This window comes from Gavialis gangeticus, unplaced genomic scaffold (genome assembly GCF_001723915.1).
Source record: "Gavialis gangeticus isolate Ggan-Ray unplaced genomic scaffold, GavGan_comp1, whole genome shotgun sequence".
NCBI classification, from domain to species: domain Eukaryota; kingdom Metazoa; phylum Chordata; order Crocodylia; family Gavialidae; genus Gavialis; species Gavialis gangeticus.
Genome location: NW_017728993.1, coordinates 36,637,595 through 36,648,623, shown reverse-complemented (window position 1 = coordinate 36,648,623; position 11,029 = coordinate 36,637,595). Strand labels below are relative to the sequence as shown.

Here is an 11,029-nt window from a genome sequence, read left to right as displayed (position 1 = left end):
AAAAAAAAGAAAAAAAAGGAGTAAAAAAAACTTAAAATCTCCTAACCCCCCTTTCCCCCCCCCCCCCCCGAAGTGAGGCTTCACATATAGACCTGTGCTGAAATTAATAGTTTGTTCAAACAAACCAGCCTTTGGTGGCTCCAGCTGATAAAACATTGGCTTTCACTAGTATCTGATTTACATTTGGTGCTAATTCTGAGTTGTGGCTGCTGTAACAAGTTGAGCCCTTGAACAGAACCTTATTTAATGTGACTCTCCACCATATCTTATATTTTATGTAGAATTTGAACCCACACAATGAAATTAGCAAAAAAAAATATGAAGACTTCTTACTTTTTGAGAGCTTTTGGGTGTCATTGGACACCTAGATATAGTTAGATACTTTATGGATTGGTGATCTGTTTATTTCTAGTAAAACCATTGTGTCCATGTCCTATTTGCATGTTCTTACTCACCTTTGCCAGCTGGAATCTAGCCAGAATTGGTGCTGAAACCCAGTAAGCACCTCAGCTTTGGATATTTGAGTATGAGAAATGAAATAGCTGAGCACCTACCTGACTCCAGCACACTGCAAGTGTTAATGCTGAAATGTTGCAAGTAGAAGAGAGCCAAATGTGCTCTGGGGCAAGGAGGAGTGGGGGGGTCTCATCTGTTGTAGTCTGGAGAGAGAACTGGCACAGACTCAGTTCAGTTGTCACCCAGCAAGTGTGTTCCATAATGGAGCGGAGGCTTATTTGTAGCTTTTTTTTGACAATGTCTATTAAGCAGGAGTGGCAAATCACTTGAGAGCCTGGCTTTCTCATGACATTCTTCCCCCAGTTCTACTGGCCTAATTCAAGCTGGAGAGGGAATGGGCAAGGCAAAGTAGAAGAAGGATCACAAGTAGTTGGTTTGGGTGAAGTGAAAAGAAAAGACAAATTATATCATTTAAGTGTGAGGAAAATAGACGAGTTTCTTGATTACTGAGCATTAACCAGAATTAATACTATGTCTAGAGATTCTTAAACTAGAGTAATCATCATAATTGATTACCAGGGATCCGGGTTTTATGTTGGCTGCAGGAAAATGAGGATTTTCTTATTTAACGCTGTGGCATCAGCAGTGATGGTGAGGCCAGGGGAAGACTGGGCCCAGGCCCAACACAGGGGGCAAGCCCGAACCGGGAAATAAGACAGCTTGCTGCGGCAGTTGGGGTGGGGGGGGGCGGTGAGGGAGAGATTCAGTGGGCCTGGCCCAGCCCTGCCTAGCCCAACACAGCAGCTGCAGGGAGAGGGGAGGAGCAGGCCACCTCCCCCAGTCTTCCCTCACCCCTGCTCCCCCATGTCAACCCTGAGCCTGCTCCTCCCGTCCCCCCACACTGCTGGGTTGGCCCAGGCCCGCAGCTCCCCCCCTGCTCCCCCACTATGGCGGTCCAGCAATTGGCTAGTTACCATGTACTTTTCCAAGCCCAGCTGCTATGCCATTTAAGTTCCTAGGAAATTAAAATTAACCTCTGAGCAGTGTGGTGTGTGCAGACACTCAGGTGCACTCATACCACACTGGCAGGCACCTGTGTACCCGCACACACTGCGCTTTTAGAGGGAAAGCTGATCAGGAGTGTATGCAAAAGTAGAGTTCAGAGAGGATATGTATTATGTATATATCTTTAGTGGTTTCCTGATTTTTATCTTCTTGAAAGTAGGAGACATTGTTCTTATGGGTAGCACATTTTTAAGGATGTCACTAGGTTTACAAACACTAATTAAACATCTCATACAAAAGGGATATTAAATCTAAATAATTTGTCCTAGTTCAAATAAGATTAGTTGCATCATAAAGAATAGAACTCAAGGGTCAAGACTTGTTTCCTGCCAAATACATTCCTTTTCCACAAGTATAAATAACTATTTTAAATGTAGAAAAAATGTGATGATTGTTCAAATATATTCACTTTCAGCTATCTGTTTATGGGACAAAATTGTCATCAGAAGCATGCAGAGAACTTGGATTTTCCAGCAACTTGCTATGTAGTTCTTGCAGCCTTCTTGGACAGTTTAGTCTGAATCAACTGGATCCATTCTGCAGACAGTGTTGCCAAGAGGAAGCTCAGTTTGAAACTAGAAAGGTACGTTTTGGACCAAATTCTATGATAACATTTAAATAAGTAATCATAATATATATGTGCATTAGAACCTCAGTTTTTTGGCAGTCCAGTATAGAAAGAATCTGAATTTGCAGGTTTGGCATACTTTTGTTTCTAAAGTAACATTCTGGTGTGGAGCACCTTTTGTTGTTTGATTACAGACCTCCTGGTCACTGGGATAACACTGGTTGTCTTATAGTTGACACCATAGTCAGCTTTGTCTTGACTTGGAAGGACAAGCAGGTTTTGATAGAAAAGGGTAAAACTGGAAAACAGCAAGAACTGATTTTATTTGTACTCTTTTTGGTGCTGTATGACCCAAATATTATTGGCTAGCAAAGATTTTCTATACTGTTTTTTAATCTCCATGGTTTGCAAATCCACAGGGTAGTTTTAAAATAATTTCTTATATTTAAAAAAATATTGCTATATCCAAAGTTGATAGAGGCGCAGTATACATCACAACAGTAAGCCTAACAGCTTAAGTTTACTAAATTCCCTTTACCTTCTTATATTTCTAATAGAGCAAGAAGTTTAACTGGATTTAATATACCTGCATATTCAAAAACGTCAGCATAGTTCTAGGAATTATCCCTGATGAGCCAAGGAAGTCAGCATAAACATAAAAGACATTTCCTTGACTGGGTCTACAAGTAATTTTCATTTCTGGCTGTTCAAAAGTATGAATTAAGATTGAATACATTAATCTTATGTGCAACAGTATGTTAAGATTGAAGTGAGTTGACTTTGAATTTTCTTATCGTACCCTGACCAGGTATTGGTAACTCATTGAATCCCGCCTGTGGTGGGGATGGGGGATTACAGCTGTTCCCTATGAACAAGAAATTCATAGTGAGCACAGTTTACACTAAGTGTCTGTCCTTTACATAGCACCCATTGCTACTACTGATTAGATTTTTTAGTGAGGCCTTTGTGACAAATCCCAGCAAGGTTGATTGATCTATCCTTGGCAAAGCACCAACCATTTAACTTGACTAAAAAAGATTAAGTAAGCTTAATTTTCTGTCATAACATGTTATTTACAAAGCACTTTTTAAGATTTTACATGATGTTTATTTTGGCAAAGTGGAACAACTGGAAACAAGGTCTTTATCATGGAAAGTGTCATGCAACCTTCATTTGCAGTTTTACCAGGCTTGTTTTTGTTGCTTTTAGTTTTAAGCACCATTTTACCTCTTAAATCTCATTTTTCTTTTCAATTGAAAACACATAGGGCTTCTTTCTTACATTTTTTGATTAGAGTATGCACTCTTCATTATATAGAACTTTACCTCAGAAACTTTCTTGGTTTGAAAAGTAATGATACCATAGTGGATCTGTTTCTTGATTCAGTAGATTTACATGATGATTGCTAAGATGAAGGTATCTAAAAGTAATTTGAGGTGAAAAAAACCACACATTGGTTTTATGGTTTTCCAAAAGAATGAGTATTGTAGACTCTTGATGTTTGGCATAAAATTAGAACTTTAAACATCTCAACATGTGATTATGTCATTAATTCATGCAGGCAGTCTTTGACAAACTTTGAGTAGTAATGCTATTCATTGTGATTGATAAATCAGTGATTGTGATCCCAGATTACACAGGTTTTGTTTTTTTTTGTTTTTTTTTAGAGTAAACTTTTTCTCACATTAACACTACAGATTGTAAAACCTGCTTTAAAAGCAAAAATCAATCCTAAAATGGAGTTCTTAAAGCCCATACAATGTTTTTAACTTGAATTTGTAAAAATCCTGAAAAGGTGCTGCTCTCTTAGATTTTGCAGTTTGAGCAAGGGAGAATCCAGTGGGTCTTTTGAAAACTTACATAGCAGACATTATACTCACCACTTTGCAAGTTGAGTATTTTTGTCAATTTTTAAAAGAGCTTGACATTAATGATATGACAAGTTAATGAGATATTAATAACTTGAGTTTTCAGGCTCTTAAATGTTTCTTTTCTCACCCCTAACATTAGGAAGATCAGGTTTAGTTAAACCTGTGTTGGGGAAAAATTAATTAGAGCAGCAGTCAGCAATGTTTCCAGCAGCAGGCTGGAATGGCCCAACTTGGGTCTAAACTAAGACAGCAGTAGGACCCAGTTAGCTGCCACCACCACCAATGCCTTTTCCTGCCCTGCTTCTCCCTACTACTGCATTGCAGCAGGCAGCATGGTATGGGAAAGCTCCCAGCTGTGAAGACCCTAGCTTCACTAGTCATATATTGCCAATTCCTGAATTAGAGGACCTCTTAAGGTCCCTTCCAGCTCCATGTTTTGTGACTGAATTAAGCTTTCCTCTCCCTTTAATTATCTTTGTCCAGAGCACATAAAACATTAAGGTAAAAATGTTATTCGCATAGTCTTCTAATCAGCATAGTGTTAGTGTTAGCCTGACAACCTGTTGTAGTAGTAGTCCCTCCTCTGACATACGTTGAATGAAAACCAAATGTCATGCTAAAGGATCAAGATAATACTCATAAATAAGCAATGTGAAAAGACTTTCATAAAAATGAAATGTGTGAGTATAAATAGGTGCAATCTGTGGAGTAGGTAAAATGTGGCAGTCTGTCAAAAGTATGCCACTGAGATACTGATTAACAAGTGTGTTAAAAGTAATGAAATACAACAGATGAGAAGCCACTACCTGCCAGTGGGATTACAGGAGGATTAATAGAAAAATTTCTGGACTGAAACTCAGGGTTCTTAAATCCTGTTTCTGGACACTGTGCCTGTTCAGACATAATATGATATTGGTTTTGGGGATTGTTTGCCTTATCTTCAGGTCCATTAGTCTTAAAGCTGAAGTTTGGTTTATGCAAAATGCTTCTTAAGATGGTAAATTTTGATGCTGGTACACTTAATGCTTTAACTAGAAAATCTGATCTTCCATTTAATAGCTTGGTACTCCCAAATAGATCATTCTATGCATAAGCCTTTATGAAGTCCCTTCCCATACCAGAAAGTGTCAAGGTCCCTGTATCATTTGATGGTAACTTATATGATCTGAACTCACAGCTAGCAATTTTGCATCTTAGCCTTTTATCTACACGCTTGTCAATGTCTGTCTTCGGTTATTCTTTTCTTTTATACTAATAAAGACAGAGTGCCAGATACATTTTAATTAAAGGGAGTTTTAAGATACACAGAAGACTAGTTTATTACCCAGAGAGTAGAGAACCTAATACAGAAAGAGTACTACTGGATTAACTCCTTATGTGCATGGAACAGCTAAGTGAGGGAGAACATGTAAATAGTGGGAAGACTTAGTAGTCATCAACAGCTAATCATAGTCAATATAATACAGGAAAAGGTTTCAGAAAATAAAGGAGTACAAACACACTAGCTTTCAGAGAGTCAGCATTTGGCAACTGGAGAAATCTAATAATTTATTGTACAAATAAAATAAAATAATAAGGGCTACAAAATGTAGAGGTCATTAAGGTGAGAGACTGGCTCCCATGCTGGTCACGGAGTATGTTACTAAAACCATCTCAAACAGTTTACAAAGGAATGCTCAATGAAAGATTAAAATAATACATATAATGTTTACTTCCTAAAACAAATTATTTTTTTGCGCTACTTGAAACCTTGATACTTAGGTTTCTCAATTACAGTAATTATTCCACCTCAGTATTGAAATGTGGAGAAACAGATTCTGAAGAAACATTTGCATTCATCGTAATGGGAAAGGTTCTGATTAGTATTCACAGAAATCCACAATATTAAAATTTTTAAGGTTCTTTAGTAAAACAGTATACTATTTGTTCCCCAGTGTACACTAAGTGTTCCCCGCTTTTTTTTTTTTTGCTGACTTTGATAGGAGTAGTTAGGCTAATGATTCTAAGACAAGGTGCTATCAAATTATTTGAAGGGTGCTGTGGCATACAAACACCTACACATCATTCACAAGACAAGCTCAGAAGTTTCCAACAGGAATTCAAAGTGTCAAAAACATTCTGACCGGGTGGTCTGTCTTAGTGCTTTGCAGCAAGTGAATAGCTTTATTATAGGGCTGTCAAATGATAAAAGAATCTGATTGTGATTAGTTGCATGATTAAAAAAAATTAGTTGCAATGAATTGCTATTTTAATCGCATAGCTAAAAAATCAAGATTGTGCACAAAAAAACTCAAAATTATGCAAGTACTTTTAATGGTTTGGGGGTGGGGGGGTGTGTTGGGGGAATTTGTGAAGGTGGGTGGGGTGTGGGGTTTGGAGCCCAGGAACGGGGCAGGGGGGTGGTCCCTGCACACCCTGGCAGGATGCAGGGTACTGTAGGAGAGAGGGGCAGCAGCTGGGATGGGAGGCTGTGGTTTGGGAGTGAGGGGCAGATGCAGACACAGTGACCAGCAGGTAAGTCTGTGGAGGGGGAGGGACAGAGGGAGAGGGAAGGGGCAAGGAGTGGATCGAGGCTCCCACAGTGAGGGAGGGAGTGGGGCAGGGGCTGAGTGAATGGGGCCAGAGGCGAGTTGTGGGATAGAGCTGTGGGCTTTCATCCAGGAGCACGGAGGGGGAGGGCTCCTTACCTCTGCACGCATCCCCAGGGGAGGCATGGGGGGCACATACCCTCTGAATTTGTGTGTAGGGTGGAAGTAGGCTGCCTGCTGTGGGCTGGGGCTCTTTGCCCTGAGGACCACATGCTGGCCATGACACGGGTCCCCCACCAGGTGGCAGGAGGCACAACATGGCGTGTCTCAGCTCCCAAAGCAAAGGCAGCAGGGTGAAGAGCCCCAGCCCACAGCAGGCAGCTCACCTCCACTTCTCGCACAAATCTGGTGGGGTGGGGGGCACGTATTCCCTATGCTTCCTCTGAGAGTACACGCAGTGGCGGGGAGCCATGCCCATGGATGAGCCACCGCAGCTCTGTCCCACAACCCACCCTGGCCCTGAGGCCCCATTCAACACAGCAGCTCCCTCACAATGCGGGCCTCTATCTGCCCTCCTCCGTCCCTTCTCTCACCCCTGCCCCTCCACAGACTTACCAGCAGGATGCTGCTCCTACACATTGTTGTGTTGTGTTCCTGGCTGCGTACATGCTCCGGCTGCTTGTGTGTGTCTCCCTATGCACCACCCCTCCCCCCTATTCCTGCTGCAGCTGCCTGGAGCATGTGTCCAGAGACCCCAAAGCAGTGGTGATGATGGCAGAGCAGCAGAGCCCAGGCATGGGCTCCAAAACCACATGCGTGATTAATGCATTAAAAAAATGAATGCAAAACCAATTAACACTTTAATCGCGCATGTTAACAGCAATTAATTGATAGTCCTACTTTATTTTTTTTCTATAGTCAAAAAGCAAGTAAAAGCTAAAAGCTTGCACTTTCCAAGGAGGGTTTTGAGTCTAAAAAGTACCACTGAGTTAGGTTAGTGTTAAAAATTTTTGAAAATCTCAGCTGCTTAATAAATTTGTTTCTTAAAATGTACAGTCATTTCTACAGTTACCCTTTTCCTTCACCACAATAGTTCCTTTAGATACCATCTACATCTAAAAACGATATCAGTTGTGATATTAGCAACCCATTACTTAATATTTTAAGTATCAGGTTAGATAAGGAAAAGACAGTGGGAATAGCCAGTGATCAATCTGCCTGCATACAAGGAAGTTTTCTTAGTTGTTCAGTGACCTCTTCATATTCGATATGCTGTGTATGTATTCGATATGCTGTATCTGTGAGTCTTGATGCAGAAGGGTTTTGGTCAAAGGTCTTTGAATTGCATGTTCGGTGTGTTGAAAATTCAGTTTCAGGGGAGAAATCTTGTTATAGTAGACTGCTTTACTGAGCCCTCTGTGTTATGTTAATTACCAACGGAAACTTGTCTAAATAAGGCAGAGTTATCCATTATCTTTGGTAGTATTTATCCCTGTTGACCCACTGACAGCTGTTGTCAGATATCTGAGGTTAAGAAAATAGAACATTCTTTACAGATGATGATGCTTTCATCCTAATGTCATATTTTTGGATTTTTAAATGAATTTACTATGTTTAGGTCTCAGAATTCAGCATGAATATGAATAATTCAAATGTCTTCCTACTTGCAGGCTTTCCAAAAATGAAATGAACTGAAGACTATTCAACTAATTAGTATTCTATATAAAATACTTCAACATCTCTAATATAATCTATGATTTAATCTCATAAAGTGGTACTGCTCCTCTGTAAGCATTAATTACTTGCTTGAGATTCTACATATTTTGCTTTCACATGGCACTGTATAAAACAGGCACTTTATGACAGAGCAAAACAAATCAACAGTTTTGTGAATGCAGATACAAAAATAGGTAGATGTTACTGACCCAGAACTCTAATGTATATAAATATGTTCTTATTTGTAAGATGAGATGTTGTCAGGAAGGGAATAGAAAATAGATGGGAGAATGAAAGCTTCATAAACCAAACTGCCCTCGTACTATAAATGAACCGTAATTTCTGGAAAAGAGAGCAGCAAGATTTCTCTGACAGGCAAGGAAACTCCAGTTACAGATGGTCAACCATTTGATGAGGAATAAGACTAAACCAAGCTAATCTGAAATATGGGGCTAGGTTCAAAATTAACTTCTGAAACCAATAAATATGTGGATATGAATACCTATTTGAAATAGAATTGTGTAACAGGTCATTTTTTGTGGTACATAAATTCTATTCACTAAATTTGATCAAAGGCTTTGCAAGGCTTTTTCTCTGGTCTGTTAACATGACTCCCCTGGCATACCTGCTCTCATTTCTTTATGAATTACTTCAGATACTGGAACTCTTCAACTCTGCATCTTTATATTACCATGAACTAGATAGTTCTAGGCACATACATCCAGCTATCATTGTCTCAGAATCCAACATTTTTATCTGTTTGTGTGTGATGAAAGACCACCTAATTAAACTTAAAAAGAAAACCTTAAAATTATTTGATATTTGATTGTAAAAGTTATTTTGTATCAAATATTCTGTGTGTAAGAAAACTTCATTCTAACATTTCATGTAGCATTTTATCTGAAAACATAAAATCGGGTATAAAATGCTTTATCTACCTTGTTTTAATATGTTTAGAAATATGGCATGCAAGACAGGCCAGTATTTACAGTTAAATAGGTTTGCATGGTTAGAACCAATACATTTAATGAATGTGTGTGTTCTGGGACTATATTTCTGAGGCTGGTCATATCTGTGATATTTTATTTCTTAGGTCTGTCTATTTTCAACTCCAAATTTGCAGAAACTTGATTATGCATCCTGGGTCAAGTTATAGCCCCATTGAAAGTATTGGAGGCAGGATTATTTTATATAAGCAGTCGCACAGACTTTGGAGACCCTTTCCAATGTGTGAAGTTTAGTGTGAGTAAGACATTAAGCAGTCAAAACTTAATAATATTATTCGTAATATTTATGTAAATGTCCATTTCAGAAAAGTTGCTAAAATTGGATGTTGTTGAGAGATTTAAATTCAGAACTTAAAGGGATCTCAGGAGATGTAGTCCAGTGATGCTTAACCTAGAATCTTCAGACTAGATCTGTCCCATAGAGCCATATCAACTGGCCCATAGGACTCCCCACAGGTCTGGAAATCGGGAAATGGAGGAACAGCATTAGTGTTAATTGCTGTGACTCCGAAAGCCATGGCAGTGAACACTGCTACTGCTCCTCTGCCATCAAATTTCTTGACCCATGGGGAGCCCCATAGGCATGAATGACTGGTGCCTCCAGAGACTGGAGGAATACCATGGCAGCGAACAGGGACCACCTGCAGCCATTGGTGTCGGGAGTGGTGAGCAGGGACTGCCTGCAGCCGCTGGTATCAGTGTCAGAGGAGGGGGTGGCGACTGGGCACTGGCCGCATTGGTGATGAGGGGATTGCGAGCGGCAACCTTCCACAGAAGCCAACAGTGGCTTCAGCACCAGCCAATCTCAGGGGGGAACACACGCCTCTTTGTTCCCCCCCTTACACATCATCTATGCCCATAGGACAGATGACACTGCCCTGGCCCGCCCCACACCATTCACCTGGCCTGCAGAGCCAAATGATTAGGCATCACTGAGACTGTATATTCTGTATATAGTAAAAGACAAATAGAGGTCATATGAGGTGCAATTTGATTTTGTAGTGAAAGCTAATCTGTTTATATTGGTGAACCTGGCTACATTTCTGTTGTTCGGGTTTCTTAGCAATGTTTAGGGTTCAGTGTTCATCTTGATTATCTCTTTCTCTTTCTTTAATTCATGCTGCTGCCTCATTGAAGAAATCTGAAACAAGCCATGTTTGTGTTTTGGAGGAGACTTATAAAATACCAGTTTGGTAAAGCCAATAGGCTTAGGTCAAAATGGTCAAATAAAGTAATCTTTGATTAACTAAAGAAGTGATTATGCTAGGGTGGATGTATTTATAAATTGGATAAGGAAGTACATAGTAGGATTAACATTTCAGGCATTTTTTTCAGCAAATAGCTTTACCATAATCAGTATGGATCAATACTAGATACAGATTTTAAATAATATTTCAGAAGTTTTATCCTATTAAACTTGTGTTTAGGTTCATTGTTTGGATATGTGTAATCTAAATTCACTGCATTTTTAAAAGCTCAGGCTCTGTCTTTCCCTGCAGATCAACCAGTGGAAGTCAGTGGTGGGAAGTGGGTATCTTGAATAGACGGGTATTAGTATAAAAAAAAAGTTGTGGCATTTTGTAAATTAATTCCATAATTATTATTATTCCACAAGATAGTGCCTAGCCTCAGATTAAATCTAACTATGATAAATCCTTTAATGGGTTGGTATTACAGATTTTCAACCCTGTGTGTTTAATCTATAATCTGGTTTAAAAAAAATTCTAATAATTTTATATTGGGGAAACACCAAGAAGTTTTTTTGTTTTTTTTTTTTAGGAAGTTGTAATGACTGCTTGCTTTCACTCTAGCAAAATT

At 39.5% G+C, this 11,029-nt stretch overlaps 1 protein-coding gene across 1 annotated transcript in view; it reads left to right on the top strand.

Moving 5' to 3' along the window:
* Positions 1-11,029, top strand: part of SELENOF (selenoprotein F) — a 66,652-nt gene that overhangs the window by 1,480 nt on the left and 54,143 nt on the right. The window contains exon 2 of the mRNA XM_019501566.1: positions 1,937-2,104. Coding sequence (XP_019357111.1) covers positions 1,937-2,104 — 168 coding nt within the window. The remainder of the gene's footprint in view (positions 1-1,936; positions 2,105-11,029) is intronic.